At 37.0% G+C, this 14,466-nt stretch overlaps 2 protein-coding genes across 2 annotated transcripts; both read left to right on the top strand.

The window, feature by feature from the left end:
* Nucleotides 1-511: 511 nt before the first annotated feature.
* On the top strand, nucleotides 512-6,388 carry LOC126789490 (COP1-interacting protein 7). The gene is made up of 9 exons (XM_050515654.1): nucleotides 512-702; nucleotides 930-1,109; nucleotides 1,533-1,645; nucleotides 1,982-2,010; nucleotides 2,118-2,170; nucleotides 2,270-2,422; nucleotides 2,715-2,971; nucleotides 3,108-4,831; nucleotides 4,950-6,388. Exons 1-9 carry the CDS (start codon nucleotides 644-646, stop codon nucleotides 5,955-5,957), a joined length of 3,576 nt encoding a protein of 1,191 aa, XP_050371611.1. The 5' UTR covers nucleotides 512-643; the 3' UTR covers nucleotides 5,958-6,388.
* Nucleotides 6,389-11,636: 5,248 nt separating this feature from the next.
* On the top strand, nucleotides 11,637-13,262 carry LOC126788109 (uncharacterized). The gene is made up of 3 exons (XM_050514072.1): nucleotides 11,637-11,828; nucleotides 12,396-12,601; nucleotides 12,781-13,262. The coding sequence occupies exons 1-3, from the start codon at nucleotides 11,739-11,741 to the stop codon at nucleotides 13,040-13,042; spliced, it is 558 nt and encodes a 185-aa protein (XP_050370029.1). The 5' UTR covers nucleotides 11,637-11,738; the 3' UTR covers nucleotides 13,043-13,262.
* Nucleotides 13,263-14,466: the final 1,204 nt, after the last annotated feature.

Here is a 14,466-nt window from a genome sequence, read left to right as displayed (position 1 = left end):
GAAGCTTGGCTAAAATATGGAAAAAAAATCATGATCAAACGTAATCGATTGTCTTTTTTCTTTTTTTTTTTAAATGGACGAAATATCATAAAACCAAATCAAGCGAGAAGGCCAACAATGTCAGTTGGAGATGTAATCAATTGTTGGAATGACCCGTTTATAATCCGGCCTTTTGTGAGTAGTCGCAGTGGCAACCTCACACTTACCAAAAATAATAATGAATTTTGAGACTTGGATTTTAAAAGAAAGAAAAAAGTCTATTGGAAATTGAGATTGGCGTGGGAGTTGAGAGAGAGAGATCAAACGAATCAATCTTCTCCCATGAAAACAATGTGAGACAGCGGGATGGATGGCGAGCGATCGAGAAACGTTAGATAGAGGTTTGTGTCGGCATTTTCACGTGGGACCCGCACCCAGAAACAATCTAATCTAATAGTGTGCTTCTCCGACCCTCAAAACTATCCCATCCCATGTGCTCGGCTTCATCACATTCTGCTGGCACTTCTCAGACACATCTCTCTCTCCTCTCTTCTTCTCTTTTTCTCTCCAGTTTCATGTGCTGCACTGCAGCCTGAACTCCATTCCCATCTCCAACCTCACATTATGAACCTATAACTCTCCCCCTCTCAAAGTCTCAAGCACAATGGACTCCAGGACTCGCCTTGATCATGTTCTCTTCCAACTCACTCCAACCAGAACAAGGTACTTTGCTCACCAACACCCAATTAGACACATTCTTTCATTGGTTCAATTCGTTTTATGGAGTTTTAACATATTCTGGGTTCTTGCTAAAACCAAGTTTTGTCACTTTTGTGTACTGTTAAAGATGTCAACTTGAGATTCTTGCTGCCACACTTTTTTCATGTTTTTCATGCATTTCAATGTTTTGTGGGCTGTTTCTAACATTGAGTTTTTGTGTCATGAATAAGATGTGAACTTGTAATGTTTGCTGCTGGTGGTGGAAATGAGAAATTGGCTTCAGGGTTTCTGGAACCTTTTCTTACACATTTGAAATGTGCAAAGGATCAGATTTCTAAAGGAGGCTACTCCATTACTCTTCGTCCTCCCGGCTCTGGTGCCTCTTGGTTCACCAAAGCCACTCTCCAAAGGTATGTAATGCTCGTCTTTCTTTATGTGTACTTCTCAGGTTCAGGTTAGTCACACATTGTTGATCCACGCTTAATTGAATGAGTCATCATTGAGCATCATGGGGTTAAATGTTCTAACTGTTTGACCAAATTTGGATCTGGGTTTGGATCAATGAATTTATGATTGCAAGAAGCCTATAAGTATTTGTCATTAACAAAACAAGGTCTCGTCTTTTATTAAAGTCAAAATAAGCTTTAGCATTGTTGAGAGAATCATATGCAACAGAACTTGAAACTTTATAAATTTGGGAAGACACTTAGACTTGAATTCATGGCCTTTAGCTAGTTGCATATTGTGGATTTTGTCTTGTTATGAAGTGTGAAGTAAATGCCTGTTGGTATATTGCAAGTGTTGATGTCATTTTATCGATGTAAATGGAACAGGTTTGTGAGATTTGTTAGCTCACCAGAAGTTCTTGAGAGATTTGTCACTATTGAGAAAGAGATTTTGCAGATTGAGAATTCACTTCAATCAAGTGAACTCACAGAGGCAGAAGGTACTTTGCAGATACTTGACTATGATTTGATCTCTTCTTATCTTTTAAATTCATTCTTTGAATAGTATACCATTTAACATAACAAATTTGGATTCTCATCGGAATGCTTGTTATAGTAACTCAAATTTATTGCAAAAATATTCCCCACTATGACTCTGAGGTTGTATATTCAAAATGCTAAACAGCCACTCAATAAAGTAGGGTATATATCTGAAATTCCCCAGATTTGGTGCGAAAGTTTAATATAATGGCATTTTTACTGTAGTAGTTTACTGTTAGAGTTGATATATGTATGTTTTAAACTTCTAATATTAGTTTCTTATAATGTGTCCACAGCTGATGGGATTAAATCAATAGCCATTAAGGTATGTACCCCTTGGCAGTTTTATCTAAATAAAACAAACTTCCTTTCTGAAGCTCTGGACAATTATACTGAACCTGTTTTCTCTTTATGTTGTGCTGGTGCATTTAGCCAAACAGTGAATCCAATGAGACCATTGATGCTGTGCCAGAAGAGAATTCCAAGTAATTTTTCTAAAATTTGTTAATTTTTCTCATACTTGGTTACAAGTTACTACATAGCACATCTTCATGCCTTGATATTCATCTGTGGGCAATGAATAGGATTCGTCTTCAACGTGTTCTGGAAACTCGGAAGGTTGTACTCTGCAAAGAGCAAGCAATGGCTTATGCCCGTGCTTTAGTTGCTGGATTTGAATTGGACTATATTGATGATCTTTTATCTTTTGCTGATACTTTTGGAGCTTCACGGTTAAGGTAAGAAGGCTCGACTTAACTTGCACCTGTTTCTAGCTTTTTAACTGTGAACTTCTACAAATTCAAAAAAAAAAAAGGGTGGCGGGACACTTCATATGTAAAAATGTCAAGATTTCTCTTTTTCAGAGCGGCATCTATAGTGGATAATGGGAACTATATGCCTTTATTTTTTTTGCAATTAAATTTAATAAGGTGTATTGTGCTTTTCAAATTAAGTTATCCTCTTTTCTTCCCGGTAAATGTTCTGTCAGAATCTTTGCTAATGTATATACGGAAATTGTGTTTCTTATAGGGAAGCATGCATAAATTTCATAAATTTATACAAGCAAAAGAACGAGGATAGGTTTTGGATGGAAGAAATATCAGCAATGCAGGCACTCTCTCATCCGCAATTGCCATACTTGGCGACATCAGGAATCTTTCTTGCTGGAGAAGATAATGAGCCCAGTCAGAATCTTAACCAAAGTATTCTATCTATTGGGAAGAATGGTCTAGACACGTCAGTGTCTGATTCAACTGCGAGTCTTGGAAGTCTGGATGCAAACCAAGGTATAGTTATACCTCCATGATCTCTGCAGGTTCTATCTAAAGTTTGATACTTTGATGTGGTCTACTCTACTGAACTGATTTTGTTCAATATATTCTATTACTTGTGTGTGACATGGGTTTAAAAATTTCAATCCAGATGGAAAAGCTCAAGTGCCAAATCCATGGCCAAACCATCTTCCGCAGTACATGCAAAATTTCCAAGGTCCTGCATTTCAACAAATGCACCCGTATCAAGGGTACATGTTCCCAGGTATGCAGGTCCCCCCATATTATCCAGGGAATATGAAATGGCCTCCCAACATGGAAGACAATGGCTTTATGTTTGATCAGGAATCTGATGATCGTCGGAAGCATAAATCTCATAGAAGTAAAAAGAAGCATTCTCAAGAAAGAGCACTTGAAACTTCAGAACAAGATGGATCCGATGGAAACACTGGTTCAAGTTATGAAAGTGAAAGTGATGATCATTTGCAGAATGCTAAAAGGCACTCTGGAATAGAGCAGCAGTATAGGAAAAAGCAGGGGCACAAGTCCTCAAGAAAGGTTGTTATCCGCAATATTAATTATATAACCTCTAAGAGGGATGGAGAAAGTGAGTCTGAGGAAAATTCATCCAACGAGGACGGATATATTGATGGGAATTCCATTAAACAGCAGGTAGAGGAAGCTGTTGGTTCATTGGAGAGGATACATAAATCAAGCTCAAGTCGTCACAAAAAACAAGGTGGAAGCAAGTTGCATGGCAGTATATATAAATCTAATGGAAATGAATATAAAAGTGAAGATGCAAATACACCAGAGGGAGAAAAGCAAAATGACAACTGGAGTGCTTTCCAGAATCTTCTCATGAGGGATGAGGGTCCAAGTTCTTTTGCTACAGAATCACATGATCTGCAGATTGAGAATGAATATCTTTCAAATAAAACCTCTGGTGAAGGGCGGTCATCTGAATTTAACCAGGAACAAGAGAAAGTAATGAAGCAAAGAGCAACTTCAAGTGAGTATCTGGTGGTGACAGAGAGGGATACAGGAAATGAAAGTAAAATTCACATACCATACTTTCAAGGTGGCGATGATGTTGGTCGCATTACCAAAAGAGATGGCACCTATGAGGATTTATTATTTTCACAGAGAAATGAAGACTCAAGGATCAATTCCCATGATACTCTCTCCGATTGTGCTAATGAACAATACAAAACCAAATGTCCAAATGAAGGGGATTGGTTCATCAGTAACCAAACAGATAGTCAGATTGCCAGCAATGATCTGAAACCGCTTGATGGTGTTTATGCTTCATCAGTGTTGGCTATGGACAGTGTTCATGCTGAGAAAAAGAGAGAAGTGCTAGTAGATGACTCTTTCATGGTTCAAGACCGATCAGTAGTTGATCATCAATCTGATTCTCAGTTCAGGACCGACATAAGTTTTGTACCAGAATACACTGGAGCCACCCAAAATGAATATAGCAAGCCAGAGTTTTCAAATGATAAGCCTGCAGCCTTTAGCATGCATGAACCAGATGACCTATACATGGTGCTTGATCGTGGTTCAGCTGTGGAGCAGGATGTGGCACCATGGAATCCGGAGATGGACTATGAAGTTAAGGCTTCATCACTTGAAGCCAGTGAAAAGATTCTTGGCGTTGAGTCGACTGATTCGATTGGTGATGAGCAGCCTTCTAATAGTAAAGGCAAGAATGCTAAAACCAGTGGAAATCCTGGAAGAAAAGATCCAACCAAAGAAGCAAGGTCTAAACTTGCAAATGGATCTTTGGGGAAGAGCAGATATGATTACTTATCCAAAAGTAAGAACCCCTCGTCTGTTAGCAAAAGCACAGCCCACAAAAGCAAATATGAGAAGGTACATGACCAACATCTGTCACAAGGGATTTCTTGCAAATATAGAGTAGACAGTTTTCCCTGCAATTTCCCTCTTTATTTTCTGGTTTTGTTGACTTTTGTTTTCCAACATGTATCAGGATGAAGAACAAAGAAAGAGAATGGAAGAGTTAGCAATTGAGCGCCAGAAGAGAATTGCCGAGAGGAGTGCGGCTCGTGGTTCTAGTACTGCAACATCCAAGAAGCTCCCAACAGATACTAAAAATGCCAAAACCACGGGGCCCAGGACAAAGAATGATAAGCTTACAGTTCAGTCCCCAACCACTGAGACCAAGAAAGCAGAGAAGCCTATCATGCGGAGTTCCACAATCGAACGGCTTGCAACTGCCAGAGTAACTGAGAAGTTGCCAAAAGCTCTGCCAAATTCTGGCCAACCCAAAAAGCAAACAATCAAAGCAAATGGTGTAGCTGCAGCTGCCTCATCACAGAAGGCGCCTGGTGCTGTGAACAAGAAACCGAGCCCAAACAAAACCAAACCATCAGAAGCAAAAGACGGCCTGAAGAATTCAAATCAGTTACTTTCGTCCAACTCTGATGTCCAGGAAAAAGTGTGTGGTGAAGACACAGCAGCACTCCCAGTTGAATTGACATGTAATGCTGCACCTGCAACTCAACCTTCTAATGCCTTAATTGAAAAGAATGAGGGAAACTTGATGTTGCGAAGAGAGGAAGGAAGCTGCAATGAGCATCCACTCGATTCGGATTCACCAGCACCTATTGAAGAATCTGCGCAGCCTGATCAGTTAACAGCTGATGCTGACAAATTACCTCGGGGATCTCCAGTTCTCAGTGAAGACAAAAGTAACTACATTGAAGACAGTGCAGAACCTCAAACTCTGGAATCTCCTACCAAACCTTTGATTGTTTCAGCGGTGAATATTGATGAAAATGGTGATACAAAAGGTTTTCCAGTCTCTACTGAAATATCTGAAATAGAAATCTCTACCCCACCATATAACGAAACAGCCTCAGAACAACACCACTCGAGGAAGAAATGGAATGGTGATGAAGTCTCCCCCAAAGCTGCCAAAGGGTTTAGGAAACTTCTGCTGTTTGGACGAAAGAGCAAGAACAACCCCGTCAATTGATATCGTGGAGCTTAGTTAATTTTCTTTGCTAGCAGATTTTGAGTGCAGTTTATGTCCAAATACTATGGCATTGGTTTCTGGATAGCTCAAGTCCCAGGGATGGACCCTGCTTCTCGAATTGCTTGAGAATGAAGCTGATGCATGCCTTATGGCTGTCAAGTAAAATAACCGAGATAGCTTTCTTTGCACAATAACGCGTAAGTTGTTGCTGCCACATGAGATTCTCAGTTCTCACAGTAAGTTATGTACTTTTTGTATATCCAAAAAAAGTTCACTCAAAAACCATCTGTTCTTTTGATTTTGCTTGTGAATCTGCATTCATGACACTGATTTGTATCTTTGTAAATTTTTCTCTTCAAATTTGTTTGTATGTGTAAGAAAGCTCAAAGCAGGCATTTTTGTATTTAATGTTAATGGTGAGTATAAATTGTTTGGGATGTTAGAAAATGTTAACAACCTGTAAGGTTGGTTTTTCCTTTCCCCTTCGGGAATCTTCGCGGTCTGTTTACCGTGGGTTTATAGTCAGCTATTTATTTTACTATATGCTCATAGAAGACTAAGCAAGTGTCTTAAAATACCAAGCAGAGGATTGGAGCTGCTTCATTTTGACCTATATATATATATATAGTTTCTATCGAGAGTGAAGCTTCACTCTGAAATTACAAAGTGAATTTTCAATTTTGGCACATTTTTTGGTCAATTTTTTTCACCATAAGTGATTCAATATTTAGGTATGCTATTCAAGATCATCTCTACAAAGTTTCATATATTTGACAATGGTTTGAGGTTTTCAAATTGAGATTTACACAAACGGTTCATGTTGAATAGTTTTAATTCATTCATTGATTTAATCTAATTTCAATATTTTAACGATGTCTTAATTGGATGAAATTTTGTAGAGATGATCTTGAATAACATACCTAAATATTGAATTGCTTATTGTGAAAAAATTTGACCGAAAAGTGTGCTAAAATTGAATTTTCACTCTTTAATTTCATAGTGAAGCTTCACTCTAAAATTACAGAGTGAAGTTCCAATTTTGGCACACTTTTCGGTCAAATTTTTTCACCATAAGCGATTCAATATTTAGGTATGTTATTTAAGATCATCTCTACAAAATTTCATCTAATTTGAACATCGTTAAGGTATTGAAATTAGATTAAATCAATGAATAAATTAAAACTGTTCAACGTGAACCGTTCGTGTAAATCTCAATTTTGAAAGCTCGAACCATTGTCAAATTAGATGAAACTTTGTAGAGATGATCTTGAATAACATACTTAAATCTTGAATCGCTTATGGTGAAAAAATTTGACTGAAACGTGTGCCAAAATTGGACATTCACTCTGTAATTTCAGAGTAAAACTTCACTCTGAATAGGGATTGTATATATATATATATCAGATATCCCCCTTTGTAGAAAAAGAAAAAGAAAATTAAGTAAAACAAACTTTCAATAAAAGCTATAAATATCCAAGCTGTTCGAGTTGAACCCTCTTCGATCAAAAACAAAAAACCCAAACTCAAAACCTCTTCGACTCTTCAAGTTAGTTCCAGACTTGCAGGCGTCCCTGTGTAAAACCCAGTTCTGTCTCCCCTTATAAGAAAGAAAGCAAAACACTATGAATCTCCCACCTGCTTTGATCATGGACATTCTCTCCAGGTTCTCTCCCAACACCCTCCCAGGGCCGGCCCTGTGCGAAACAAGGCCCTAGATGAAAAATAAAAAATTATTAATTAAAAAATATTTATTACTAATTAAATAAAATTTAAGACCCTATTTATAATCAAAATTTATGATTTCAAGAGTCAAAGAGTAATGGTGTGAAATTCTGATGTTCTGTGGAGCTGATGTTGTGGTTTGTTATAACCCAGAAACAAAGAGTTTAGAAAAACTAGTATTGTTCTGGGCCTTCTGGCTGAGTCAAAGTTTGTTGCAACAGCCTACAGTCCATGATTGTTTCACTCAAGGATATTCCAAAAGGAGAGGAGGTGAAAAGGTACTAAACTGTACATTAAACATGCATAGTTTTACTCTTTTTATATCATGATTGTATTGATCATTTTGATACCTCAGTTTCCTTTGGTAATTTCTGACTAGAAAATAAATTATTTGGTAAGACTGTAAGAGTATATAGCAAGTAGTAGTAGTCAACTTATCAATATATGACAATTTGTTAAGAAATTTGAGGGACTAGGCAACATAAATGCTCTCTCCATCTATTATCAACTTATCAATAGATTTTTTTTTATTGACCAAAAAATATATATTATCAATAAGTTATCAACAAGAGTTTGCAGGCTCCTTCACCCGAGCTTACAGAAGACTTGATAAGATCAGTAATTATAAGTTAGTACTACTATTTACCCTATTTATATGCATATTTCTGAAAAGTTCTGTAAGTTGCTTGTGGTTTGGTGAATATGATCAACAAACATACTGCATTGTAGATCTGATATTATGGGTTTAGCGGCTTTAGCCAAACTTAAACTTGTGCCAGATATTATGTTTACTCAATTTTCATCTTTCACATCAAGAATGAGTTATTCCATATTGATTACATAGGAATAAAGCTTACTCCTCACATCTCTCTTTTCATTCTCTCTGTGTAAGTTTTGCTGAACTACAGGACATTCCTGACATTAGTAATGCACAATGGAATACTTGTATGCTTCTTAAAGAATTTTGACTCATTGACACCTCTGCTATGTGATAGATATTTGAGTTTGTACAACTCTTTTTCCCATGCTTACCAGATACTACTATATCATCTGATTTCCAGGATAACAAAAAATGAGAATTTCAACAAGCTATAATATAATGATGTGTATAGTAGTGCTGCTGGTTCTGGGACGTCAGCCCACCTGTGCACAAATCTAAACCTAGGCTCTTGCCTGCCTGGTGCTGAAGACGCTCTCTGTAGACCTATTACCACTACTTCCTCTGCAACTGTAAGATGTGTGCTTGTGTCTAGTTTAATTATCTATTTAGTTTCTTGTTCCAGTGTTTAGTTTGGGAATGTTTAGTTGAAAGTACCTGATTTAGTATCACCATTACCGACTTACCACGTCCTTTTGCTGAATGATATTTTTTCTCATGGTTCTTCTAGAGCTATGAGCAGCTGGATTTTTCTCCGAGGATGGGGAGCAAGTGCGCTATATGTGGTGCGCAATTAGGTTGTGTTTTCAGAGGCAAAGGGTTCGCAATGTGTCAAAAAATTTATGAGGTAGTTCCTCTTGAGAATTCTTTGATTTCTATTCATAAGGCAGCAAAAGGCTTCTGTTTGGTACTTAGCGATTAACATCCCCCACTGTAACTCCATTTTCTACATAACAAACTTACTGGTGATGATGATCTTATGTTGTGGATAGTGTTATTTTTTTGCAAATACTTTTTGAATATGACTTTACCGAATTTAGAAGTCACTCAACTAAATTATTTCAAATAGCTTCATTAAGTGTACTATAATACTTATGAACCTGAAGAACTGTTCTCTTAAGTATTATTCTTATGCCAAAGTTTACTTGTGACTTTTTTTCTGTGCTTCTTGGTATATTACCTCAATGCTAATGCGGCTGATTTGTATTCCAACCAACTATAGTTTCAACACAGCATTGTTTTATAAGGTGTTATGTCAATGTTATAGGGTTTTCTGTTTGATATTTTCAATATTATTGCCCTGAATACGAAATTGTTATTATTGGTAATGAATCTTATGTCCTACTGGGTGGTTGATAGGAATTGTAGTTAGAATTGGTGAAGGTATGAATCTTCTGCTTGTTAAAACTTATTACTTCATAAGCTGTCATTGCTGATATGTGCTGCCTGTACTCTATTCTGGTTTGCATCATTTGCTGATAAGTGTCTAGTAATTTTCTTCAGATATGGATTTGCTTGCTTTTAGTTGGTTTTGAAGTTCTAACCAACTTAAAAGGCGTGTTCGTTCAATAATTTAGCTCACTGCTTAAAATGAGCTTCTTTCTTCAGATCATGTCTGGAAGATTGTTTCTTTGTATGATTAAGTTTATAGCTTATAAAATGGAGGGATCCAGTATGAATAGATACTTTCAGCTGTTTAATGCTCGAGTTATAATTCAAAATACAAGTTTTCATTCTCTTTCTCAAATGTTGTCAAGTGTGCAGTGCCCTCAATCATGAGCTTTGTCTAAGCTCTTACCTCTTTCTCTCTTTTTTTGGGTCGAAAACCAAGCTCTTACCTCTCTAGAATAACTTCAAGCATGTTTGTGTTAGAATGAGCCTTCAAATTCTTCATCAATATGCAAATTGAACAAATCTAGCACTCTTTGGCAATCCAAGTCTCCAAGACCTGAAGTTTGAAGACATTACAATTCTCTCTGTGAAGACATTATATTACAACCGTCGGATGAGGACGGGGCCCACGAAATCGAAAGTGACAGACGAATCACGTGATCCCAAAACAATGAGGACTGCAATGATTGAGTGGTACAGGCTGTGCTGCAGCTGCAGAGGATTAGGAGAAGAAGAAGAACAAGAAGAAGACAGTGAAACAGTTGACGTTGAAAGGTAACCAACTACGAAAGGGAAGGTTTTGGAGTTTACTTTCGTCTGCTTCACGACTACCGGAACAACCGCCGGATCGACCGTTGGATCTGATCGGTGACTTGTTGATGAAAAAGAGCGGCTCCCACTTTTAATCCCTGTGAAGCATTCCCTTGATCTGACCCCAGAATTTATACCCCACCGACACTCGGTCGCTACTGCCTGCACTACAGTTGGAGAGGTATGGGGAGTTTGTAATGGCTTAATGACGAAACCGCCCTTCACTCTAGCGAAAGAGGTAATTTGTGAGCTCGAACATCATGTCCAAAAATTATGACATTAGACACATGGATTTCTTGTTCATTATGGCGTGTGCAAATTCATTTTCAAACAATAATTAGTGATAGCAATTTTCATCAACCAAACTTTTAATTCAATTGAAATCCAGAGTAAAGTTTCTTTCAACGTTGTAAAGGAATGAATTAACATTTCAAGACCATCTTTCTTTGTAGCAACATAAAAGTTCTGATTTATTTAACATTTGTTGTCTAGAATAGCTAGTACTATGGAGATTAATTTTCTGAACAAAAATATATATATTGCAGAGATTACATATTTAAATTTACTATATTTATGTAATGGACATTGTAATGTGTGGGTGTTGACGTGTGAGTCATGTGACCGTGTGGGTAATGGTAAGGATATTTTTTTTTCATGGAGTGTTACTAATTAAAAATAACAAGCTTCATGATCTCTGCTAAGAATTCGACGTTGAAAATTTAAACATTTCAAAATCGTAATAATCTATCGAAGTAGTGCATGGATTTCGGTAACATCTATTTTACTCCGAGCATGTGATTAAAACAAAGAAAGAACAGACACATACTAGATGACTTAAACCTCCCGACCTGCTCGAGAGGCAATTCGTGCCCTACTATCATTAGTGAAATGAATGCCAATAAGAACAATCTCAAATGGCTTCTTGCGCTTGTCAAAAAAAAAAAGGCTTCCTGGGCGAAATGGGAATTTCAACATTACAGGTGGGGTAGCCATTTTCTTTGTGAAGTAAAGCGGTGGGATGTAGTTTTCTGCTCTGGCCACATTTTATTTTATTCTTGCTTCTCCACTTTGCTTATTCATTACTTTTTTACAGTCGTTTCCAGTATTTAATTGTCCAAACTCCAAACAAAACACAGGAAGAGTAGAGTTTGGAGACCCAAGACATAACAGAGAGATCTGGGAACTGGGTCTGCTTCACCATGGCGTCAAAGCTGTTGTTGATCACTATCATCATCTGTAATGTCATAGCTTTTGGGCTCGCTGTTGCAGCCGAGCAGAGGAGAAGCTCTGTAAGTTTGTCTCTCTGATATCTTCACAGCAAGTCTCTTTCCTTTGTTATAGCTTGTCTTTTTGGGCTGTGAATCTTTACTGGAATGGTATGTGTATAAATTGTTGTTCTTTTATTGGATTTTAGTTGAAGTTGTGTGCTTGTATTGATATGTCAGGATAAGGGAACTCATTGAATTGTGTTTAAGATTGCTAGAAATTTGAGAATTCGAAATGATTTTTAGTGAGTATTGGATGAATTCATTATATTTAGTCTGGTTGTTGGGTCAAATGACTCAAATTGAACCAAAGACAAGATGGGATTCTCCCAGAAAACTGATAGGCAAGAAAGTTGTGTTCTTGCTGATAATCCTAATGCAAGTTGCAGATCTACTTCTATGGATGGTTATTTGTTGTGGTTGAAAGTTAGTACTAGTTCCAGATTTTATGTGGTATTGAGATGGTAGATCCAGTTCACCATAAACAATTAAACATTGACTGGTTTTGTTCTTCTTACATAGTTTGCATCTTTCACTAAAAAGAGAAGAAAATTTTACTATGTAATAAGCCGAAAATTTCTTCAATGACAGGCGAAGATCGTGCAAGATAATGAAAAGAACTACAACTATTGTGTCTATGACTCAGACATTGCAACTGGCTACGGTGTTGGTGCATTTTTGTTCCTCTTGCTATCTCAGGTCATTGTAATGTTGGTAAGCCGATGCTTTTGTTGTGGAAAGCCATTGAGCCCTGGAGGAGCAAGAGCCTGGGCAGTGGTCCTTTTCATTACCTGCTGGTATGGTGTTTCATCATCAATTAAGATTAAGTCTGCCAAATGCAATATATAATATTTGCAGAATCGTGTGAATAGTTGAAGATTAAGTTCTGGTTTTAACCTTTGCTACAATGTTTTAGGCTCACATATTGAATCTGCGAAACAGTGTATGATAATATGGATTTCTTGTTCTTTTTCAGGATCTTTTTCTTCATTGCTGAGGTGTGCTTGCTGGCTGGTTCGGTGAGTAACGCCTACCACACCAAATACAGGACGATTTTCGGTGAAGACCCTCCGGATTGCCAGACCTTGAGAAAGGGAGTGTTTGGGGCAGGAGCAGCTTTCATTTTCCTGAACACAATTGTGTCCTCGTTCTACTACACTAACTATTCGAGAGCCAGGGCAAGCTTTCAGTCATACGGAACTGGAGAGGCCACTGTTGGTCTTGGCACATTTAAATGATGAGATCATCGTCATCATAGATGCGATTGATGATTGTCGCGAACATTGTTTTGTAATGCATTTGACTGTGTCTGGATTCCCCCTTGCATGTTTTGAGTTGCATATCTGTGTAGGTTGTGTTAGTCTGTATTATAGTTTGTATTGTTTCACATTACTGTGAATTTTTCTCTGATTGTTTATATACAATATTAATAATAGAAAACCATTGTTTGTGATCCTATACCACAACATGACTGGAGATATCCTAATCATAACTTCTCCGCGTGCATCGTTACTGCCGTCTGGCACGTCTCCTATTTTGTATGATCTATGTCTTCATAGTCCGTCTGCAATAATTTGAAGCTAAATTTTTATACAAGTCCTTACAACTATGCTACATGATTTCCACCGCTAAGTAATTGCATTTGATTACGTATGAATTTCAAATCCCAACTCTCAACTCTCAAGAATGACGGAATGACCCTGCATTAGGTACGCAGGGAAAATTTAGAAGTGCCTCTGTTAATGAACCAATTTTCCTTGCCAACTTATATGTTGGTCGCTTGGTGCCACTGCCAACCTCATCCAGCATTACGGGGAGATATATTGTTGTATCATTGTAATAATGTATAGTTACATCACTTAGACCATCTCCCATCATAAACTAAAACCATCAATATACCTTACCACCACCTCCTACCATAAAGTATTCCTCATTTCCCCAAAAAAAAAATTTGTCTTACTTGAACAGTGGAATGCTATCTATGGCATTCCATTCCCTAAAGTAAATGAGTTATATTTTTTATTATTTTTTCATTTTCTCCCTAATCTATCCTCATACTTTTTCTAATATTCCAATTATATCCATTTTAATTTTAGTTACATATTAATTTTCTCCATAAATACCATGCTTATTTTTATTTTTTACAAATAACTATTGTACCATTACGAACCTCACAGTGAGCTCTTTCATATGAGCCCAATATTGAATATGATCGAGTTAAATTATTTTAATATATAATAATTACTTATGATTTATAAACAATAATTAACGGTCTCTTCAAAACCTTCTCGGTGATGACCTCCGAGCTCGGAAAAAGTACCATACACACTGATGCATAAAAGTAAAATAACTAAATAATGCATAAATATTAAAAGAAGTCACTAAAATCCGAATTCAGTACTCCTGAAGATCATCATCACCTCTTGATGTGATGAATATGTGTTTATATAGAATTTTCAAAAATGTCCGTTAACTAGCCGTCATAGATGTTGACAAAAAAAATAGTAGTCGTTTTTTCAATCAGGATTCAAATAATAGCTGTTGTCATCCAAAAACCATATGTATACCTTATCATTTATACCTTATGGTGGGAGCTTAAAAACAAAAGACAAAAAAGATGCTAAGTAATATGCTAAAGTGGTAAGTCATATATCACTTATAC

The sequence above is a fragment of the Argentina anserina genome, chromosome 3, assembly GCF_933775445.1.
Source record: "Argentina anserina chromosome 3, drPotAnse1.1, whole genome shotgun sequence".
Taxonomy (NCBI): Eukaryota; Viridiplantae; Streptophyta; class Magnoliopsida; order Rosales; family Rosaceae; genus Argentina; species Argentina anserina.
This window is presented reverse-complemented; position numbering and strand designations above follow the sequence as displayed.